The sequence below is a fragment of the Cupressus sempervirens genome, chromosome 3 (genome assembly GCF_028749045.1).
Source record: "Cupressus sempervirens isolate cs-2001-9-10 chromosome 3, ASM2874904v1, whole genome shotgun sequence".
Taxonomy (NCBI): Eukaryota; Viridiplantae; Streptophyta; class Pinopsida; order Cupressales; family Cupressaceae; genus Cupressus; species Cupressus sempervirens.
Window position 1 is genome coordinate 731,497,666 of NC_143120.1, and position 24,687 is coordinate 731,522,352.

At 34.8% G+C, this 24,687-nt stretch overlaps 2 protein-coding genes across 4 annotated transcripts; both read right to left on the minus strand.

The window, feature by feature from the left end:
• Window positions 1-6,795: 6,795 nt before the first annotated feature.
• LOC149568850 (uncharacterized) lies at window positions 6,796-7,877 on the minus strand. The gene is made up of 2 exons (XM_089816784.1): window positions 7,767-7,877; window positions 6,796-7,569 (listed from the first exon to the last, which is right to left on the minus strand). Exons 1-2 carry the CDS (start codon window positions 7,875-7,877, stop codon window positions 6,796-6,798), a joined length of 885 nt encoding a protein of 294 aa, XP_089672910.1.
• Window positions 7,878-11,259: 3,382 nt separating this feature from the next.
• LOC149568851 (E3 ubiquitin-protein ligase ATL23-like) lies at window positions 11,260-24,344 on the minus strand. Of its 3 annotated transcripts, none has more exons than XM_089821728.1 (2): window positions 23,748-24,344; window positions 11,260-11,474 (listed from the first exon to the last, which is right to left on the minus strand). In XM_089821728.1, the coding sequence occupies exon 1, from the start codon at window positions 24,257-24,259 to the stop codon at window positions 23,756-23,758; it is 504 nt and encodes a 167-aa protein (XP_089677854.1). In that variant the 5' UTR covers window positions 24,260-24,344; the 3' UTR covers window positions 11,260-11,474; window positions 23,748-23,755. The 3 variants fall into 3 exon arrangements, with proteins under 3 accessions (XP_089677854.1, XP_089677856.1, XP_089677855.1); XM_089821730.1 differs by lacking the exon at window positions 11,260-11,474 and adding an exon at window positions 18,875-19,185; XM_089821729.1 differs by lacking the exon at window positions 11,260-11,474 and adding an exon at window positions 19,620-20,060.
• Window positions 24,345-24,687: the final 343 nt, after the last annotated feature.

Sequence of the window (24,687 nt, forward strand, 5' to 3'; positions counted from 1 at the left end):
TCAAAAATATCAATAAGAAGAGACCCCTTTGGGCTAGAAAAATGCTAGCAAAAAATCAAGTTGAACCAGATGAAGTAATTCAGGAAAGCAAAAGGACCAAAAACCAATCTTGTTATGTTGCATTACTATCTGAACTCATAAAATCTAAACCTACTAATGTTGAAGAAGCACTTTCACATCAATCTTGGAAGGAAGCAATGATTGAGGAATATAACTCTATATTGAAAAATGATGTATGGGATGTTGTACCAAGACCTAAGAATAAATCAATTATTTCTTCCAAATGGTTGTTCAAGATTAAACATGTTGCAGATGGTAGTATCGAAAAATACAAGGCAAGATTTGTAGCTCGAGTTTTCTCTCAGAAAGAAGGTATTGATTATGAAGAAACCTTTGCCCCTGTTGCTAGATACACTATAGTTAGAACAATCCTAGCTATTGTAGCATCCAAAGGCTGGAAAGTACATTAGATGGATGTGAAAACAACATTTCTCAATGGTAAGATTGAAGAAGAAGTTTGCATTGAACAACCAGAAGGGTTCAATACCTATGACTGCAAGACTCATGTTTGTAAATTAAAAAAAAATCACTTTATGAACTCAAACAAGCTCCTAGAGCCTGGTATGAAAGAGTAGATAATCACCTACTGAAATTGGGATATGCCAAAAATGAAGCTGACCCAAATCTATACTTCAAAACTGAAGGTGATGATATGGTTATTCTTGTATTATATGTTGATGATTTGTCAATTATAGGTGAGGAACATCTCATAAAGAAATATAAGCAAGAACTCACTGCAGAATTTGAAATGAAGGACTTAGGGTTATTTCACTGCTTTTTGGGATTAGAAATCTAGTAGCAAGACAACTGTATTATACTAAACCAAAAAATATATACAATTGATATCTTCACCAAGTCTGGAATGATGGAATGTAAACCGATTGCTACCCCTATGGAAATAAATCTACACAAACTAAAAGATGATATGAATGAATTTGAGGCTATAGATCCTACTTACTACAAACAAATTATTGGATCCCTAATGTATTTGGTTGATAATCATCCGGACATATGCTATGCAACTCACACCTTGAGTTGGTTTATGTGTGCTTTTAAGAAGATGCATGTACATGCAGCTAAATACATATTGAGATATCTGAAGGGTACTTTTGAAGTCAATCTTGAACTACTTGGATATTCAGATTCTGATTGGGCTAGAAGTTCCATTGAGTGAAAGAGTACTTCAAGCTATTGTTTCAATCTTGGATCTGGTATGATTTCTTGGTCTAGTCGGAAACAAACTTCAGTAGCATTGAGTTCCACCGAAGCTGAGTACATTGCATCTTCCTTGGGTGCTAGAGAAGCAGTATGGCTACAAAAGTTTCTTTCAGATCACTTCAAAAGACCTTTGAAGCCCACTATGATTTATTGTGATAATCAAAGTTGTATTAAGCTTTCTTCTAACCCATTGTTTTACAACCACTCCAAACATATTGAAATTCCATTTCATTACATCAGAGATATGGTTAATCGAGGAGTCATTCAATTAGAATACATATGTACAAATGATCAAATGGTTGATATCCTTACCAAGCCTCTTACTAGAGTAAAACTAAAATACTTCAGAGAAAGACTTGGTATGATTAATTGTAATGACAAATTTTTGAAATAAAAGGTTTATTTCATTTGAGTTTATGCCTCCATTGGTTACTTAATAGTATTAGATATGTAATGAAAGGCGACGATCTTTCATGGACATATTCATTTGTAGAAAATTATTTACAAGGTGACGATCTTGTAAATAATAGATTATTTGGGCTTCTCTAGAAATTACTTCAGTGCAAGTAGAGATTGTTTGGGCTTCTCTAGACATTGCTTAAGTGCAAGTAGAGATTATGTGTGCTTCTCTAGACATTGCTTAAGTGCAAGTAGAGATTATTTGAACTTCTCTAGACATTGCTTAAGTGCAAGTAGAGATCATTTACTATTCATATTGTGTTGCTTATATGATGATTCTAACTTAATTAATGTTTTACTTCTCTCTAGCTAAAGAGGGAGTGTTAATGTTTAGCGTCAGAAGAAGCAAAACATGAATTTCTTGATACAATGAAGTTACTACTGTTCTTTTTGAATCACAGAGATATAAGCACACATATATGTATACATATATGTATGCCTACATCCCTGTTATGCCTCATGGATTATTTCCAGTGAAGAAATCATATTATTAACTAACTTCATAATGGTCAGGATTCACATTATCGACAGACTTTAGTATCAAGCCTTGTATTCGGTCTTATTACATATCGTGCCCTAATTTATTATCAGGCTATAACATATGTTAGTTTGGTAGTTACTTAAACTAACATGCCTCCGAAGAGGCATGTCCCTACGTGGCTCTTGGGCCACATAGAGACATGACTCTTTAGACTTATGCCTTTACCTTTTGTATATATATCTATAACCTACCATAAGGAAAGGATCGATTACTTGGCATTCAAGTACCTACAATCAACATCAGTATATTGAAAACATTACTTACTATTATTCACATCATTTCATTTGTTACAAGCTATCCAGTGCTGTGACTACTGCTGAAGGAGGAAGACAATCAAATATATTACTAAGGTCGCAACCAAAGATAAGTAAATATATTCTGCATTATTCAAATTAGAAATTCTCTGCAAGCATTTTTCTGTAATTGTTTATCTATCAGAGATCTACTATACTTAACATAGACCTCCATAGAGTATGGACAATGAATAAAAATATGATTCACTGTCTCCAAATTATGCTTACAGAGAATACATATGTTTGGGACATATTGACCTTTCTTTTCCAGATTATCCGAGGTTAGAATTTTATCTTTTAACATCAACCAGAAGAATATGTTAATCTTAGGGGGAAGGCTAGGCAACTAGGCTTTAGCCCATGGAGGTTTCTCTTTCAGGCTCCAGAGGCAATTATACCTCGATGCCACTGAGCAGCGACCATTAGTATTATCCTCTCATATTAATTCATCCCTCTTATTGTTCAAGATCATTGTATTTAGCATCAACATTATCAGATTAAGATCATTTGAAATGACAAACAAGTCTCTCCATCCCTGGTATGTTCTATAGTCTCTTACTTTCACTCCAATTGCCTAATGCAGGTATTAGCCCATTTGTCATAGAGAGGATTGTTAATGAGAGGACCGTAAATCAACCAGTTATCATGCCAAAAGAGGATATCTTCACCATTTCCCACTTTCCATTTGGTCTTAGAATCAGCCAGGTCTCTTGCTTTAAGAATACCATTCCAAATGACCGATCCATTTAGAATGTGTTGATCATTAAGAAAAAACCTAAGAGAAGGCCTTCTAATATACTTCTCCACTAAAACATCTCTGCATTCCCTCGAGCTTTTGAAAATTTGCCATATTTTCTTAGCTAGAAGAGCCTTATTAAGGTGTCTTAGTTTCCTTATTACAAGACCTCCATAGCTCTTAGGGAGGCAAACATTATCCCAAGCCACAATAGGGTATTTTTTGTGATCCTCACCACCAGACCAAAGAATATCTCTCTGGATCTTTTCCATTTTATCAACATGCTTAGCTAGAATCCCAAAGAGACTTAGAGCATACATTGGGAAATTTTGGAGTGTGGATTTCACTAGAAGACATTTACCAGATTGACTTAAAGAAGTACCTTTCCAACCTACCAACTTCGTATTGAAACTATCAATAATTCCATTCCAGAATTGATCTAGTGACTTAGTACCCAACGACAGACCAAGATAGTTAGTTGGAAGGTTACCAACCCCACACCCAAGAATCTCAACAATCTTCCTTTATCTTTCAATAAGAGTGTTAATAAAGAAAATTGAGCTTTTTTCCCAATTAATAAGTTGGCTTGATCCCTTGACATACACGTCCAGTAATTTCTTCATCTCTTTAGCCTCCTGAACTAAAGCTTCCCCTCCCATGATAGTATCATCCACAAACTATTGATGAGTAAAAGTAGCATGTTCTGAAGAAGGCTTAATACCTCTTAATACCCCATCCTATCTTTTTCTCTAAATCAACCTACCAATACACTTAGCCATAATAATGAACAAGATAGGTGATAGGGGATCCCCATACCGTAAGACTCTCGAAGGTTTGAAAAAATCAGAAGGAACTCCATTCATCAGAATGGCAAGTGAAGAAGTAGAAATAAGTTGAGAAATGAATGTATGCACCTCATCAAAACCAAAGCCTTGGAGAAGAGAACCAAGGAAATTCCAATCCACCCGGTTACAAGCTTTGGATAGGTCCAACTTGAGAAGGAGACCATCTCTTTTACCTACTTCCAATGAATGAATAACTTCATGAAGCAACATGATAGAATCCAGGATATGTCTTCCAGGGACAAAGCCGGTCTGTTGTTGGAACATAATCAAAGGCAGAATGTTAAGAATTTTGGTCGTCAACACCTTCGAAATGATCTTTTAGAATGAATTACAAAGACTAATGGGCCTAAATTGATCCATTGAATCTGCTCTTGGAACTTTAGGAATGAGAACCAAAAAAGTAGAGTTAAGTTCTTTAAGGAGATTCCTGGCCCCAAAAAATTCTTGCACTGCCTTGACAACATTCTCCATAACCACCTCCCAATATACCTAAAAGAAGAACGTAGGAAAACAATCTGGCCTAGGGGCTTTATCTGTTGGAAGAGAGAACAAAGCTTTTTTAACTTCCTAAGCCTTAGGAATTGCCCGCAACATTTTATTGTGGTGAGGTTGAATTACTTGGGGAAGAGATGAAACAATTTCATTTTGCTCCATCACAAATAACAAGGGGTCCCAGGTAAGAAGAGAAGAGAAAAAAGAAACAACTTCAATAACAATATCATTTTCTTTTGTCAAAAGAGCCTAGCCCTTCTTAATCCATGAAATCCTATTATTTGCTCTATGCTTGAGGGTGGAAAGGTGAAAAAATCTTGTGTTTTGATCACCCTCTTTAAGTCAATTAATACAAGATCTTTGTTTCCAAAAGTTCTCTTCTCTTATTATAATGTTATGTAGATTGGTGAGAATTGGCATCTCTATATTCTTGTTATGAGCATTATATCCTTCCTTTTGGATAGTATCCTGAATACTACTAAGTATATCTAACTTTGTCTCTTTTCCCTGAAAAATATGTCCAAAATCTATCTTATTCCAAACTTTAATATTGCGTTTAACATTACTCAATTTCTTGGCAACCCTAAACATAGCAATCACTTCCACCTCAATATTCCACCAAGAAGAGATTCTATCCAAAAGGTCTAGATGAGATATCCACATATTTCCAAATGGAAAAGGATAATTTCTCCTAGCCTCAAGAGTAGCAATCGAAAGGGAGATGGGGGAATGATCAGACCCAACTCTAGGGAGAAGGGAGAGCTTACAAGAAAAAGAATTTAACAAATTCGAAGAGATTAGAGCACGTTCCAAATGAACCTAGATACACTCCCTCCCAATTTTCCTGTTAGACCAAGTGTAAACCACCCCCACCCCCCCCCCCCCACCCCCAAGAGATCAACATCCAGTAGAGCCAAACTATTAATGAAGTTAGCAGGATCCAACTTGTTATCCAAATTTGGGGCCAGGCCTCCTATTTTTTCCTCATCAATAAGGGGAGTATTGAAGTCTCCCATTATTGTACCCTTATTGAGATTACTATTTTGAATAATAGAACAAAGCTTCATCCAATAATCTTTCCTTTCCCTTTTAGTATTTGGGGAATACACATTCAAAAGAAACCACGAACCATTGTTATTCCTATGGAACACTTTACAAAAGAGAATATTCCCTTCATTATACAAAGAAGTGACTATAAAAAATTTTATTGTTAAAGAGAGTAAGCAGGCCTCCTAAGGCACCCTCAGAATTGGTTGCCTCACTAGCCATGGTGTTGCTAAAGGAAATCTTACCCAAAATTTCCTTCTTCATTTTCGTTTCTTGAATCAGCATAAAATCAGGTATTTGGTCTCGAATCATATTCCTAACTACCTCTTGTTTATGGATCCCATTTAGGCCCCTTATATTCCAGGATATTATCTTCATTTCTTTTTAGCAAAGCATTCCAAAATGGTTCCTTGGCTCCTATCTACCAAATTCCTTCTAGTCTCCTCTTGCATGACTTGGCTTGAACTCTTTCTACCTATTGGCTTTTACTTTACTCCCACATCCACTTTCACCTAGCTTCTGGTCGTTGCTAGTGACACAAGGGAAGGATCCCTACTATTCTTCCTTTTGGTCTTTATCTCACTCCCCTTGTTATTATCAAGCCATTCCACAATTCTTGAAATCTTACCAGGGGAAGAAAATCTGACCATGTTCATAAGCCTCTCTTCCAAATTACAAGAAGCAGAATGATCCTTTATAGAAGATGAGGTGACTACCATGGTTCCCCAATATCCTTTTGTTTCCCTCACTACCTCCATTTCATCATTCAATCTATTCTTCTCCCCCCTCTCCACTGGAGAGGAAAACATAATTTCCTGTAGAGGTATCACACACTAAACCCTTTCCTCTTGAGATGGTGATTTGAATATCTCCTTTTCAATCCCTTTATCTCCCTTTTAAGACTCACTTATCCCCTCATAAATCTTGAGAGTAGCCAGCTCTGTGACCGTCAATTCCTTTGTTTTAGATACCCCCTTAAGAAACTAGATGTTCATCCTCCTTACCCAACTTGGGTCCAATCTGATCTAATTTTGTGGCCTAAGGATCAAGCACTGCGGGAACTAGTTCTTCAACCTCCTTGCCCACCTTTGATCCATTTTGTTCTTATTCATGCACTTCTTTAACAAGGATTTCCACCCCCCCTTCCTGATTCTCAAGACTATCCTTAATTTCCTTCTTTTTCCACATTTTTTTCTCCTTTCTAGATTTAGAAATTGCTTTTTTTCTACTCTTTTCCTCTTTAGCCTTCGGGCACTGATTAGCCTTATGACCCGATTTCAAACAATGGAAACATGCAAAAGGTACACTTTCATAAACGAACTTATGGACATGCATACCTAGTTTAGAATGAAATCTCACAACCTCTGACATATCACCCCCTTCCTGAACTTCAATACAGATATGAGCATACATGAGTCTTCTTTTTGATGCAGTTATCTGATCTATGGATAGAAGCTCACCAAAGGAGTTTGTCACTCCTACAAACACATCCTCATTCCAGAACTCCAACAGTAGCTTTGGAAGTTTGACCCACATTGGAGCTTGCACAAAAAAGGAATCATTCAAATCCAGCTTCAAAGTCCACTTCTGGAGGACCAGTGTTGAGCGACCTATAACCCAAGGTCCTTCACACAAAATGTTTGACAAATCCTCACTGCATGAAAATTCAAAAGACAGAAAACCTTTGGCCATCATAGTAATAGTGACATGTCCTTTAAGGTTCCATTTCTTCTTCGTGAAAGCTCTAACAATATCTATATTTGGTCTTTGCCCAATGAACTTACCCACCAGGGTAGAGGCCATTGAAGCAATGTTGTGATCTACCAGCTCATTCGGAATTGCAATCGCACATAAACCCTTTTCCAACCTAGTGAGTACCTTAACCAGTGGAAAAGAAGACTTAGTAGTTGGTATAACTCCAAATAGAGAAGACCATCTTGCTTAATGTGCCCTAGGTTGACCCACCTTGGAGGTTGGAAAAAACTTGTCCGGATCCTTGCCAAGGATACGCGGGTCCCCATCTCCATTCTCTATCGCATCTCTAATCTCTGAGTTTCCCTAACAAACTCCATCACCTCCTTGTGATCCGTGCCCCAGGCCATGTTTCCAATCCTACCCAGGACAAGTTTTGAATTTTGAAAAGCCACACTTCCTCGTCCTCTACGCCTACCACTCCCACTCGCCATTCTTTTTTTATCACTATGGACTGGAAAAATGTTACTTTGAAATTAATTTTGAAGATAATGATAGTGTTGAGAATGCATTATGTAAACAAGGAAAACATAATCATATGGACATGAAATGGGGCTATTGTAAATCAATAGAAAATGATTATGTTCTTCCTCATGTTATCTTCTTAAGAGCACAAATGTTAGTTCTAGTATGCAAGTCATGGGTGATCATTTTTTAGCTTGTGAAAAATAGTATACTCATTAAACATCCAAAATGGACTAGCGTGCTCAAATCATTATTGAAATGGAATTATTATCTTCTTTGTCTCATGATGATTTCACATTTGGTAAAATTGATACAGCCTATAATAGTCTATTTTTTGTCTAAACAAGATTGAGTTGGATCAAGTTAAAGAGGCGGACTTTCTCCAAATAAATGGCTTTGGTTTGTCTAAAATAATATGGTGTGAAAAAGGGGAAGAGAGTTGTATTAACCATGAATATAATTATTGGGGTATTCATAAACCTATGGGGGTTGCATGTGTTATTTCTTCCACTAATGATTGTCTTCATGATAATATAAATGTTGATTCGCACATGCAACTCACGAGTGATTATCTTTCATCTTGTAATGAAGGAAGTCCTTTAGAGACATCCAAATCAGACCAACAAGTTAAAAAGGTTGTTGAGAAAGAACTATTAACTCCTTCAGATAATAATGACTTCATCATTGATAAATCTGAGATGACCTTTAGCATTTTTATTTTACACAAGGTAAGGTTGGTTATGATCAAACTTCACAAGCATATATGTTTCAAAAAAGTGGCTCTTCTATGTTTGAAAACTATCATAGAGTTGCAATAGATTATAGTCAAGAAGCATATGTTTTTTATTAGATAAACAGATTTTGAAGGGTGCCTGAAACGCTGTACAAGACTAAAGATATTCAATAAACTCATAAACAAAGAAACAAAAAACAAAAGCAAAACTGGTCAGCCCTCGAAACATAGGGTAACCAAGGTGACAAAAAGCCTATCACCAACCAAAAGAAATGATCCAGCAAGGGGGGCAAAGCTAGATATATCATGATTTGCCCTTTGATTTCGAGCCACCCTTGCACGATATGAGGTTCATATCTAAAGGAGGAGCAGATGATCTAGTATTCTTTCTTAAGCATATGTTAAAAAGAGAACTCTCACTTAAAAATTTACTCAGTGGAATTTCTTATGTACATTAAATCTTTGGTGGAACCTCTTATGAATATTGGGCAGGCAAATGCTTTGTAGGGGAATCCATCTTCTTCACAGTGGTCCATACTTCTCCCAACCAGTAAATGGTTTTATGTGAGTTGTTTTATGCCCTATCTCATAAAGGTAGGAATTTCCTACCTATAAATACTTGTGAATATGCTTTTATGTTGTTAAGTTTCGTTGTAGGTAGGTTATTTTTCTTGGTTACAACTTTAGTTGTTTGTTTTGGTGGTGCTCTTCATTTAGGTGTTTTGTGTTACCCTTATCTCCTCCACCCTCCCCACAAGTAGCTCCATGCGCTTTCTTTTCATCGACTATGTTTCCCCAATTGACAAGGAACTAGTTTTCTACTAGATTAACTTGACTCTCTATGTCCCTAATGGTTCATATCCCCAATAAGAGCCAATTGTTGACTTTCCTTTATCACCCAACTTTTAAAATTTAAAATTTAGTCACATGGAAAAGCACCCTCAATTTTCTCATGTCTTGTATTGGAGTTTTAATTTAGTATTTTGTAAAGTTGATGGTTGTAAAAGGACAATGCAGATGGGAGTTATAAAACTCAAACCTTGAACCTCAAAGTTCATAGTTCAAGGTTCAAGAATTCAAAAACCCAACTAGTCTAGCAATTTAGAACTATTCTTCAATCTTTCAAGTCCACAAGTTATCATATTGAACTTGAACCTTGAACCACACAGTTCAAGGTTCAAAGTTTCAAGGAGTTGGTGCAAATTCAAGTTCGAAGTTGCAAATGACATAATGGTTCAATTTTTAAGGATAAACCAATTCAAATGGTCCAGCCAAATCAAGTGTTCAGATGGTTCAGAATCATCATAGTTCAAAATTTCATGTTCACAGGTTCAAGTTCAAAGATTCAAAATGTGCAAGTTTAGGTTCACAAGTTCAAGTTGTTCAATTTTAACAGCAAAAAGTTGTAACAATAGATTTTCTAAAAACTAAAAAAATGGGTCTCTATGCAGGGTGCATAACTTTTAACGCCTTTTTTGGATCTTTGTGATTTTTGGATATGTTGTCCAAAATAAAATTTTCTAAGTAATCAATGTTGCAATTTTTGAAATATGATCATACTCAAAAAATTTAATGGACTATGTGTGGGTCTATCAAATACACCAACAACCTCTTATTTTGACAGAAGATCTATTGTAAATGACAACTCCATTTCAATGGGAATGAAATTACAGAGAGTGAACACGATAAGTTATATGTCTATGGTGTATAAGAGTCCAAGTGGCAATAATCCTATTTGGGTTATTTTAATTTGACATGATACAAAGTGTTCTTTAAATGAAGTGTGACCACATGCCAAGCACATATGTATGCCAGCCCAGATGTTTAATTAAATATCATTTAACAATCTTGGAGATATTAAAGTAATGTTGGTTTTCATAACCAAATATTAGAAGAAGATTTATAAAAGTTTTATTTAAACTTTAGAAAGTATTCAATTCCAAAAACTCCTAACAAAGATTACTTATTGAAAAACGATGGAGGAAAAGTGGTTCTTCTTTTTCCAAACATCTTGTGGCTACAGGGGGTAGGAGTTAATTACTATTTTCTCTATGTAGTGTTTCATACTTTTTACAGTGGAATATATATAAGATCGTGTTGTTTAATATATTTGGTTATCTGAATATCTAAATCTTGTGGTCCATAAATGCATATGGTTTATTTTTGTTGTGTGTGATGATGATCTTTATTGCACTATGAAAGAGTAGTGATATCCTTAGTAATAGAGAAGATTATACTACTTTTTGGCTCAAAAAGTTATTGTAATAGCAAGTCATGTGGCTTGCTATGGCGTAGAGTTGAATGGTTTTTTATTTTCACATTCTTCTCATATTGACAAATGAATGTTAAGCCTTATGCTTTTTGGTTAAAGTACCCTTTAAAAATATTATTTTGCAATAAGAGCTTAATTGAACAATCTTTCAAGGGAGTTGCACCTTGTTATTGCAGAGAGCTTGCTAAGAAAGAAGCTCAATCTTTAGTGTGTATGTTTTTCCTGATAAAGGGATAGAGTCTGTAGATTATTTAAGATTATAAAAAGGGGAAAATTAATTCACTAACAATAATTATACCAAAAAAGAGATAAAATCAAAAGTGCCAAGGATGGGAGTGTTCAAGTCTACCAAAACTCAAAATCCAATTATATAGAACTTCATCAAAGTTCATAATCAAATTAGATAACCAAGATATACAATCAAACATCTAATACATTAAATCATCTATGTTACATCAAAGAGATCATCAATATAAAGTTTATGAACTAGGGGGAACCTAACTCCATCCATCACCTATAAATCACATGCACCAATGGATGACGCTTCTCCTCCAACAATCCCTGATTTTGCATCATGAGAACATATAGTTAACCTCTTATCATCAAAACATGTAATTAAACCTATCAAATAAAATATTGATCCGTCAACATCATTCCATCAATCATATCCTATCTACTTTCTCATCTTGACTGCATCAACTTTTATTCCTCTAGATCTTAAGGATGGAAAACTTCAACATATCAACCAACCTATCCTAACATATTGACATCAATACAACATCAAACAAGTGGTTTTGACTGACATCAAACAATACCAAAACATGATCAGACTATCATGAGCATCAATAAAAAAATTATCTTTGCCAATGCATTTTTCAGATCAAATTTTATCTATAAATAAATCTAAATCAAAATTTAAATTATTTTCCCAATGGGGCATGCATATTATCATCATAGTCAAAATCTGTCATCACATGTAAAATCATCAAATCAATTCAACTGAAGAACTTCAAATCAAGGACATCAGATGTGAATTTTTTTGACAATGTCAATGAGGCACTTGCATTTGTTTAATTAGTCAATAAGACATTGTACTAAGGTTTAATAATTGAATCATAAAATTTCATAATCAATCATTAATCAAATCAGTCGTCAAGTTCATATCAATGAATTAGTAAATCAAACATCAAGACATTCTTTTAACCAATGCGCTTCACACATCGATTCAAATAGGGGCATTTGTAGGCACCCTAAATCTATCATTCTAAATCAAAGAGGTCAAATGAATTCAAAACAAAATAATCAAACATTCAGCTTTAATTCATTGAAAATCAAAGCCAATTAGATTAAATAAATCAAAAGATCAAATGATTTATGCAATTGATTCATTGAATTGTATAATTTAACCAAGTACTTAAATCCAACCCATTCAAGGGGTACACATGGCTAAATTAAATCAATCAATTGATTTCATTTTCCTTCACCCACCATATGGGACAAATCCAATGCAACCCATGGGAAATAAGAATGAAGCTTAAATGGATAACTAAAACTTTTCTATCCCCACCATTCAATTTGTCTTTGCAATCTTGATTGTTGATCTGGGCATCTTACACAAACATTTGAAACATACATTGTCTCTTTGTCTCGACATTTGAAACCATTGTTCAAATTCTAATCTAACCTTGGTTAACATAACTCTACCCCCTACCCTTGGAATTTCCTATAGATATGAAGGATATTTAGATAAATCATCCATTATCTTAGTGCATTATTACTCTAGTGAATTCGATCTAGATTTTCATAGAAATTTGATTCATTTGAGTTATTCGATCATAATGAAGCATGTAGGATTGGTTTTTTGCAAGCTAGATGAGAGGTAATTACATCACAATGTTTTATTTTCTCATTATAGGATTGTCACTAATGAATGGTTCCAATTTTGGTTGATTTTCCATAGAGTAAGCTACCATTGGAAGCATCTTACTAGAATGAGCCACCATTGGTGACCTCTTCCAGTTTGGTCCCAAAATTGACTTAGGGCCCAATATTAGGGGGCTAGAGGGTTTTCTTGATCTATGGTTAGCCTAGATCAAATTTGTATCATTCAATTGGGGATTAAAGTATAAAAGGACCTCCTCTCCCCTCATTTGAGAATCTATGATCATATGCAAGCATTAACTATTAATTTTTCAATCCTTCATGATCAAACAAGAAAATTGGAGTTCAAGACCTCTTCTACAATTGAGCATCCAAGTCTTCAATTTTTCCAAGCATTATATTTTCTTCTTCAACAATCATTACCAAAAAAAATACAATATCCATCGTCCAAGGCTCATATTTCATGATTTTCTATCAAGTTTTATTAATTTGAAGCTACTACATCAACATTTGTGATCCTCCAAAGAGGCATTGCATCATCGAGGTATAACATGATTTACCATTCATATCTATTTATGTTTGGTATTTCCTTATGAAAAATCATTTCATTTTTAAGGTTGATTTCTAAATAGGGGTTTTTCCTATCCTTTTCCCTCATTTTTCTATGTAGGAATAGGTTAAGAAGCTACAAATTCAACATTGAACAATGCAAGTACAGATCAAGAGACCCTAAAGATTTAGCCCATTTTGACCGTAAAATTTGTTTTTAGCGACCTCCTCCTAGGAATAGGATGAGTTCTGGCATATTCCTCCCACTTTCAAATCAAATTTAGCAAAAGTTGGATTGCTTTCTCCCAAACCTAGATATGTAGTTATATCTCATCTTGACATTCTGATAGTCGAGAATTTGTACTTATAAATTCATTTCTTCTATATCATTTCTAGGTACATTCAAATTCTTCTCCATTCTCCTTTACATCAATTATCTCAATTATACTAGATAAGATCTTCTTTTTTTTTAGTCTCTTCCATCAATATATTTCCTCTCTTTCACAAATCATAAGCAACAAAATGATTCAAAACTCCCTCAAGCATAGATCTATTGCATTGCCATCTCCCAAGTGGTGTTAATCATACTTGCCTTGAGGTGTATTTGTTTTGCAATGTATCTTGTGAAGTGGGGAAATCACCACTTTTGCATGATCCCATTTTATATTATACAAGCATAAAGAAAATACAAACTTAAGGTTCAATGCTTAATTATAATCAATCTTACGAAGTAAATGAAGTTGAATATAAAATACATCTACACAATCCAAACAAGTTCGATCAACTCCACAAAGCCTTCATTGTTCTTCTTAATCTTCTTGCATTGTTCTTAGATTTCAAGTGTACACAAGTAAATTAGAAAGCTTAGAATGCTAGCTAAAGGGTATCAAATTTGTAGTTGTCGAAAAAGAAAAATTGAATGGGTTTAAATAGTGTTTGAAAATTGGTTGACAATAGAGATTGGTATTATTTTGGGAAAATGAATGGATATAATTGTGAAAGAAACCAAATAGTGAATTAGAAATGGAAATTTGATGAGATAAAAATGATAGAATAAATTAGCAAGTAGAGAAGATACAGAAAAAAATATACTAAAATTTGATTTCATAAAGATAGAAAGTGGAGATGATAAGATAAAATGGAATTAGTAAATGGAGAAGATAGAATTGTGAGAAAATAAAAAGTTAAAAATAAGTTGATTAAATTGATTTTTTGTTCGACACACTTGTTACATTAAATAAAGGTTCTTTTAGTTAATTGTGAAAAGGAGAAAAGGAGAGGATCTTCATGTGAAAAACGAGAGGAAATAATCTGAATAGGTGTCTAGTAACCTTGTTAGTGTGGCCGATGATGTTAGCACAACACACCATTCAAACCCACATGAAACGCTTTAGACTTGGAGCTATGAACTTGATGAGGTCTCAAATTGATTATTGTCTCTCTTATTGTGTTGTGCTCATTAATTTTGAACAAAAATGTTTTTTTTCTCAATCATTCTTCATTCTATTGGAATCTTCACATGACTGTGGTTCCAAAGCACAAGAATAAATATAAAGCTTTTCAAGACATTGGAGCAGTCCACAAAAGTAGTAACCTAAATCAATTTACTTGTTCGCAAAGGTTATTTGATTCACAATGTGATATTTTGTATCAATTATTGGGGAAACTTTGATTGGAAAAGGTACTTGGTTTAAGTGACACAGAAACATGGAACATACACTCATTTCCAATTATTAATGGTGTAATATTTGTGATGGAAATGTCTTAGCCTACAACACCAATGTTGAAGAGAAAGAAATATGGCAATATAAAAATTTAAAAGCCTTGGCCTTGATAAGATATTTTATTAATAGAAATGTTTATAGACAAGCCCTTCATAAGTTAAAAGATCTAAATGATTTTCATTATGAACTGGAGATTATTCAATTACAATTGAAGTTATTTAATAGTGAATTGAAGAGTGAAGATTTCATGAGTTTGGCTACTAAAACTAGAGCCATAAAACTAGATGTTGATACTATTGGTGGAAAAGTTGATATCTATCGCATTGCCTTCATAAAAGTATGTATCCCAACACATTCCACTTATTTAGAATCTCTTTGAGAAACTAATAAATAGAAGACCATCTTTTTTTATCAATTCGTCATAAAGTTGGGGTAGTGTGAAAAGGCTTTTGGAAGAAAATTTGATAGCATTGATAAAACTCTTTCTTACTCAACAAAAGGATAAACCTCCACATAAGTGCTCTTATTGAGGTGATTATAGTAATAGAGAAAAATGTAGAGCCCAAAGAAAAAACAAAGGAGGACGAGGTTCACATGGAAAAAGTCATCCCCAATATGATAATCAAAATGATTGACAACATTTGTATTGTAAAAGATGTGCTTGAAAGGGTAGTCACGAAGCACATAAATGCAAACTCTCATAGCATAAAATAGAATATCCTTATAAACAGAAACAAAAAAAAAAGATGAAACAAAAACACATTATTATGATAAAAGTTCATGAGTAGCCCAATTTTCTTATGGATGTGATAATGATGAATATGTCCTTTGTATTTTAAATTTTGTGTATTATAATTCATATAATTCCTCAAAGTATGATGTTTGGGTCTTACATATTAGAGCCACACAACATATGGCATCCAAGCATTGACTATTTTGAATAATTTCATGAAGGTGCTTGTAGACCAATCTACTTGGTAGTTAAATCAAGCATCAACCCTATTGGAAAGGGAATCATTCAAATTTTATACTTCATAATTTATTGCATATTCCTCAATTACAAGAAAAAAAATTGTCACTGGTATTAATTTGAAAACAAGGCCACTCTATTTTGTTACAAAATGGGCAATTTGTTAGAAAAATAATAATAGTCAAGTTGTATTTACCAATTGTATTGATGGAAAATTATTAAAACTCCTTGGAATTTCAACCCTTTCTAGGAGTTTTGCAAATTGTAGTGAAGGAGGAAATTTATCTCCTAGTCTCTTATGGCGTGTTAGATTTGAGCATATTAATTACGATAGCATTCAAATCATGCAAATGAATAATGATGCAAGTTTGCACATTATACCTAAGACAATTGAAAAATGTAAAGCTTGCATGCATAACAAATAGCATAGGATTATCTCCCTCACCCCAATACGAAAGCACACAAAAAGTTGCAACTTATTCATCTTGATTTATGTGGGGCCAAGTTACCGATGACTTCTACTAGAAGTTGTAAGTATTTCATATTATTCATTGATGATTCTAGTTACATGACTTGGATTTATTTCTTGCAACAAAAATTAGGAACTTTAAAAATTTTTATTTTATGATATTGAAGTGGAAGCACAATCTCAAAATGGTACTCTTTGAAGACAACGGTGAAGAATTTAATACCATAGTATTTAAGGGTTGTCTTCATCAAAATGGAATTCGACATCATCTCACTATTCCAAGTTCTCCTCAACAAAATAATGTTGTTGAAAAAATGAATAGAGCCACTATGAATATGCAAGTCGTGTTATATTTCAAATGAGTCAAGTTACACTTTTCACAAAAGTAGCAAGAACAATTGTTTATCTTTGCAATAGATCATTGTCATCTTCTCTTCACCAAGCAACTCCACATGAAGTTTGGAATGACTATCCTCCATATGATTTACATCTTCGATTTTTTGGCTTTACTTTTATTCCTAAGGGAAAAAGAAGTAAGTTGCAGCACCAAAGTTATAAGTGCACTTTTCTTATCTATTTGAAATCTTTAAAATCCTATAGGTTGTATGATTGTGTTAATAAGAATTTATTTAGTACACATAATGTTATTTTGTGAGTGTTCCAAAAATGATGCAAATAATGAATGTTAGTTAAAACAACTTGATAAATTTGCCAAATCTTCTCATCGATAGCAAATCCTTGCAAGTTATTTCACTTTAGGGGTAAGTCAACTTGTTTAACATCACCTATGATGGATTCACTTGAATCCCAGGCTATCCTACTCAAGACACTCTATTTGCAAGAAGTTTAGCATATGAGGGACAAGAGGACCACTATCATTTGATATGGCTTGTATTCCAAAATTGGTACATAGTGTTATGTGTAATCATGTCATCCAAATGGATAATTTTTCGACGTAGATTCCTCTTCTTTCTATTGTGTTTGTCGATTTCGACTGTCCTCTATGGCTCTACTGTCTAGGGCCCCTCCCTCTTGGAGTCTGACTGGGCCTTTGTTGAGAGAGTAAAAACTCTTTTCCTTTGACGCATTATCAAATGTCACCGGTTCACAGCACACAACATTGTTCTGGCTAAGTTTGGTGCTCACCCTTTCAGATTGGGGACCATCTTTGATTTAGTTTGGCTTCTTCACCAGCTTCAGAGCTTTGCCAATTCCTCCGATGATCGTCACAAATATTCCTACTTGGCTTATTGTTCTTCTATGAAGGTTACAAATTCAAACTTTGATCACAAGTCTCATTGTTGGTACACCCAGGTCTCTACTCTCTTGGGCTTGAGTGGTATTAGCTTGGATTGTCTTCCCTCCCAGTTTTCTCTAGATGCTCCAGCCCATCTTCCACCTCAGTGGGAGTTGAATGAGCATGTTAGACTTGACATCTACAGATAGTATGTTATCATGACCTAGAGGAATCCCCCATGTGGGCTTTGTCCGTGCATGGCCTTCTATGTTAAGCACTTTTTTGATATCAAGGACGGGATCATCTTATGTCCCTAGTAACTCACTCGTCGTTGGACTCATGCTCTTTGCATCTCCTTGGGATCTTTTAGGGTGGGATCTCACCGGCTATGCATTCAAACTGAACACCGGATTGGTAAGGAGGACAGGATTTGTCGTCTTTGTCACCTCGGGGAGGTCAAGACCAAGTCTCACTTTATTTTTTGTTGTCCCATTTACTATGAGATCTTAGGGAGATTTTATTGTTTGTTTAGAGAGTGTCGGTCTCTTCCCTCACTCTTCAGATATATTGACCAGCATTGTCTTGCACTCTACCTTCAAGAGACCGTGCAACTTCGTGAGCATACTATACAACTCTAGCTTTGCTCGACTTCGACCCCTATGAAGCTCATCACCTCTTTCTTCAGTCTTACAATTCCTACCTGACGATCGAAGTGGCCTCTCTGCACTATCTCGGTTCACACCAGATCTGTGAGACCCCATAGAGATTATACTTGGCAACGTCCCTCTAGCAGACCTCAGAGGTGACCTTCCAAAGTGTTTGATTGCCCTAACGTCCACCTTTCCATTCTGGACTACTTCTCGCATGTGAGAAGTTCTTAGCTATTGTTATTTCCTTTTCTTAGTTCTTCTGTTTTTTTTCTTTCACGATCTTTTTGTGAACATCATTTGGTGCTCTCCCAATTGGCATTTGCCCATTGTATTGTTTTCAATCCCTTAGACCCTCATTGGTCTCTTGTTGGACATTAATAAATGTATCTTATCATATGTTGATTCCAAGGATCTTCAAAAATAAATATAAAGTAGATGAATCACTTGGCAAACATAAAACCCAACACGTTGTTAAAGGATATGCTTAAAAAGAGGGAATAGGCTATGATTAAACTTTTGCATATACAACAAAATGGACTACCATTTCTGGGATGTTCATCAAACAGGGATCAAAACTACATTTTTTAATGGTGATATCAAAGATACAATGTATATATATGACTCAATTTGAAGGTGATACAATCAATAGCAAAGAACTCCAAGCATGCAAGCGTGTAAAATCATCATATGGTTCAAAACAAGCTCCTCGAGCGTAGTATGAAAAACTTGGTGATCATATCTTGAAGTTGGCCCCCATCAGACTCAATAGTATTCCCTTGATGACATTTGTATCTGCATTACTCAATCGCTAATTAACTATTTGCAATAGAGAAATAAATTCCTTCGCACACAAATCAAATGTGGTATTCAATTGAAACAACTACCACCCACAACAAACTAGTTAGCTCGAAGAACTTGCCATATTTCAAGCATTTTGAATTTGATAAAGCAAATCCTTTTGTTAAAAAGGTTGATAGCATTATTTTCTATCATGTTTAGGAGGATGATTTATTTAATAATGGTAATAATGGGGATAGTATTCAACATGTGAAAGAACAATTAAAGCAAGGGTTTAACATGATTGATTGGGAGCATCTTCATTAATATTTAGGCATTGATGTGATTCAAAAACCTAGTATTTCTTCATCAACCCACAAAAAAAAATTTGTAAACTTCTTCATAAATATGGTATGGTTGATTTGCAAACTACATCGTATATACCTATGGAGCAAAATTTGAAACTCATACCAAATGAATATATTACATTGGTTGATGTAACTAAATATGGGCAACTTGTTGGCAATTTGATTTGTGTAGCTACTTATCCAAATTTTTCTTCTATTGTTGGGGTTTCCTCTAGATTTGTGCAACAACACAGAGAAACTCATTGGTTAACAGTAAACAAATTCTTCAATATCTACAAGGCACTCTAAATTATGTGTTCAAATATTTTGAGAACACAATTTTCATTGCTTGGATATTCAAGTTCAATTATCTAGGTGATTTAGAAGATGCATAGTCTACATCTGGTTTCTTTACATGTATTTCATCTGTTGTCATTTATGGAAATCTCAAAAGTTACCCAGTATCAACCCTATCTTCCATAGAAGCCAAATATATGGCATCCTTTGAGGCCACTTGTAAAATTGTATGGCTTCGTTGAATTCCTGAAGATTTGCATGAACACAAAGTTTCATCTGTACCACTCTTTTTGTTGACAATCAATTTGCAATCAAAATAACTAAAAATCCTAACTTTTACTACTGAAACAAACACATTACCAAGTTTCATTTGATTCAACACCATGTAAAAGATGGTAGTATATAACTCAACTATTGTCCTACTACAAATCAATTTCAATATATTCTTAACAAAGCTTTGAGAAAAAAAATTTGAAAAGTTCTAAGAAAATCCTTGGTTTAACTCCTTCCTATTAAAAAAAAATGTTGATATATAATCTTATTTGAAGTATTCAATTTTTATTTAATTTTCTATTTTAACTAATTTTAATAAAAATAGTTTCATTTTTTTTGCTTTTCAAAACTAATTGCAGCCTATCTTATTTACCAAGTTTCATTTGACTCAATGCCATGTAAAAGATGGTAGTGTATAACTCAACTATTGTCCTACTACAAATCAATTTGAATATATTCTTACCTTAGCTTTGAGGAAAAAAAGTTTTTAAACTTTTTTAAAAAACATTGATTTAGTTCCTTCGTATTAAAAAAATGTTGATATATAATCTTATTTAAATTATTTAATTTTTATTTAATTTTCTATTTTAACTAATTTTAAGAAAAAAGTTTTGCTTTTTTTGCTTTTCAAAACCAATTGCAGCCCATCTTATTTACCAAACACATTGTCGAGTTTCATTTGATTCACCACCATGTAAAAATGGTAGTGTATAACTAAACTATTGTCCTACTATACATTAATTTGAATATATTGTTAAATGTTTGAAAAGTTCAAGAAAATCCTTGGTTTAACTCATTAAAAAAAATGTTGATATATAATCTTATTTAAATTATGTAATTTTTATTTAATTTACTATTTTAACTAATTTTAATAAAATAGTTTTATTTTTTTCTTCACGACCTATCTTATTTATTATTATTATTATTATTATTATATTATATATTGCATTGTGTCGATTTAATTTTTTTTTTTTTTGATGGAGGGCTCAAATCTACGAGGCACGAAGCTTCTGAGCTACCAACTAGCGAAGGCCACCACATAGACTTTTTAAGAACCCGAGACGAGCCCACTCATACTGAAACCTCTTCGGCTTAGAGCCAAAGACTGAGAGGCATCCACACCGTCAAAATCACCCAAAGCATGATCCTAGCCTCATCCCTTATGATGTCGGAGCCTTGCACTCAGCAAGACTTGATCCTTAGTGGGCTCTTTGTGAGCCATTCAACTTCACCAATAGACCAAGAGCCCATTGATGTGTCTGTTTAATTTGAACAAAATAAATAAATAAAAATTTGGGTCAATCATTCTCCATTCTATTATTATCCTGACATATGTAAGCCTTGGTGAATGTCACTTAGCCTATGCATCTTGAACACTATCACACGCGTCTCCATGCATTCATTTCCAATTTATCCTATTATTGGACTGGCCGACTTGTTTGGATTGTAGCACAAATACCCACACAAGCTTTTGTTTGAGGAAAACTGTGGCACAAATATCTACAGGGACTTTCGTACCATTTCAGCTGTACCTAGTCATGAGTAATAGTTGTAAGGATTAGTTGTGACTCATTCCATACAATCCATCTATGATTGAAGAAGAATTGCATGCAAAACACTTATTTCACTTTGATCAAAAGCTGAAGCGACATCTTCTTGACCCCACATTCAACTCCTTGAATGTGACAATTAAATGATTTATCTTGACATAGGACGAAGCTGATCTCATGTCTCAATTCTCTTGAGAATGCAAAGAGTCACCATGATCATCTGCATAAAGAAACACTTTTAAACAATGGAGGAATGACAATTTGGGGGTATAAGGCTGGCCATTGGAATTGGGAATGCTTCCCTTAACAAGGAGACTCTTTATTTGGGTGTTGTTCATCTGATTATATGTTTATTTTTTCTAGATCAATATATTGTGTGATCTGGAATGAGACTTTATTTGGAGGTGTTGTTCATTTGATTATATGTTTATTTTTTTCTAAATCAATATATTGTATGATCTGGAATCTTTATGATTCATTCTGATAGATAGATCATATAGTATTAATCAGAGTTCACAGAATTCATTGATATGAATTATAGAAATCTGATATCGTTAATACTCCATTTATCTTTCATCTCCATTATCATCTCTTACTTCATGCATAGATTGCTAACTGTTCAATTAAGTTATTACACTGCCTCATCACTTCCCTTTTACTTGTATGGTACAAAATCTTTAAAATAGTTAACTTCTAAGTTCTCTTAACTTTTTCTCAGATTCCTAAACATCTAAATTCTGATAGAATGCAGGGCGTCTCACATCTGCTGCATAACTCCTAATGACCTTAATGGACACCTCACCTGGAGAACAGAGGTATAAATGGAAAACCAATTGTTCCAGTTACGCTACCAGATGTAGAATTTACCAAGTGTTCTAGTTATGCTACCAGAGATTAAGGTAAATTGAGCACCTAACTTTTTTTGATAGATATGAAGTGTGCACCTGTTATGCCTTCAGTCACTGCTATCTTTCAGAAATAAACTTGAACAGTAAGCGATACTCTGAGCAATCTTGTGTTAGTATTGGTAATCACCTTATGTTGGTATTAAGTTGGTCTTAATGCAACTTATGGTGGCATTTTTAGCATTTGAGGTATGGTGTTTTTAACCTCAGAGTGGCGAATTTGGAGGCAAAAAATTCGTACAGCACAGCAAGAATAAAAGAATCTACAACAGATTCTCAAATAGCAGTAGAAATTAGGGAAAAAGGGCCTTGTCAAAAGCCTACAGCTCATTAGCTGTCGTAGTTTTCACTATGTGGCGGTGCTCAGAGATAGAAGGAAAATTGGCCAGGCTAACTTCCAGAATACCGCAAGTTAAAGCTAAAATTAACGGGTTTTCGCCTGTGTGCTGAATGTTCAAAGTTCAGCAAGCTTTGTAAGGTGGAAAAAATAGAAGAATTAAAAACCTTGGGCATCACAGCAAGAAAAAGAATCTAAAATCGGATTTCTGAATTAGGGTTAATCTAAAAGCCCATTGTCAGAGATGTATGACTCCAATATTTCCAATGCTGTCCTGAGGAAACTCTAGGAGGATCAGCTCGGTTAACTTCCAGTATTTCCCTTTGTACACCACATTTAATATATTATAGGTTTTAAACTAGGTGCAGGGTTAGCATTAAATAACTTGTTAGGATTAAAATTAGCTTTGGCTCTAAGCTGAAGAGGTTTCAGGTATGAGTGGGCTTGTCTCGGGTTCCTAAAATGTCTAGTGGTGGCCTTTGCTGGTTGGTAGCTCGCAGGCTTCGTCTCTCGCTGGACTGCCTCGCAGGTCTGAACCCTAAATAAAAAAAACTAGCTTTCTCCTCATGAGTTTGAAAATTTCAGCTTGATCAACGAGAAACATTGAAAAGCTATCCCTCTTTTTCCTTAATGGGATCCAAATTTTCAGCAAGTTTCAATGAGAGACTGAAAGGCTAACCATACCCAGAAATACCATTCGCTTCTTCTTCTTCACATAGCTACCCACCCCTCCACAAGGCTACAAACCCCCAAAACATTTTTCCTAAAATTACAATCAATGCTTTTGCTAAGAGAGTAAAGAATAACTCAACACCACTCCACACAGATCAAATAACTAAAACTAGAACTACAGGAGTAGATGACATACACAATGCCCTAGGAGGAGGGAATGTCAATGGCGGCACTATGAGGAACATCATTTTGATGAGGCTGGGCACTGGATCTGCAAAGAGGGCAAATCGGATGTTTGGAAAGCCATGCACCGGCACACTCCAGATGAAAACAGTGCTTGCAAATAGGCATGAGCAAACATGTTTCCCCATCCTTAAACTGCTCCAAACACACGCTGCATTCCACATCCCCCCTAATAAAAACCTCGGCATTACTCTCTGGCATCTCATTAACCCCCAAATTCTTCTCACAGTCATCTTTCTCCTGGTGGATGTTGGAACTGCAGACAATTGTGGGTAGCTTCTGAATATCATCCTTGGAGAGCCCATGGCTGTCAATCTTGATTGTACCACTAGCCCTAACATGAAGAGAAGCGTACCAGGTGAGCCACAGATAGATGAGAACCATCAGAGCCATTCCTGCAAGAAGCATCAGAAGCGCTATGCACACTACCCACAGGCTGCTTAGCAGAATGTGACTTGCGGCCATTGGTGTGATCACAGGACACCTCGGAGGAAAAAATAAAAATTCATTTCCTTTCCTCCCTACTTGGGGTTTCGGAGGCAAATGAGGCGCTGCCTCCTATATATACCAACTTTATGCTAAATAAAAGTTGCTACGATTGCCGCACTAAGTGGTTTTGCGTGTTGGGTATCTCACCGCGTGCATTTTTTCGGTTGTATAGCCAAGGTTCACCGTGTGGGGTTAAAATGATTTCCTCCGATGGTAGTTTTGCGCTCGTTGCTGTTTATCACAAAAGTTAAGGAAGTGAATATGGAAATGAAACTTTTATATTAGGTTGGGTCAGTGGACAGGGATTGGAAAATCTAAATACTTAGCATTTGTCATTTGTTGCCTATCCTAATCTAAAATGAGTATAGCAGAATTTCTTTAAAAAATGATGGAATAAGAATAGT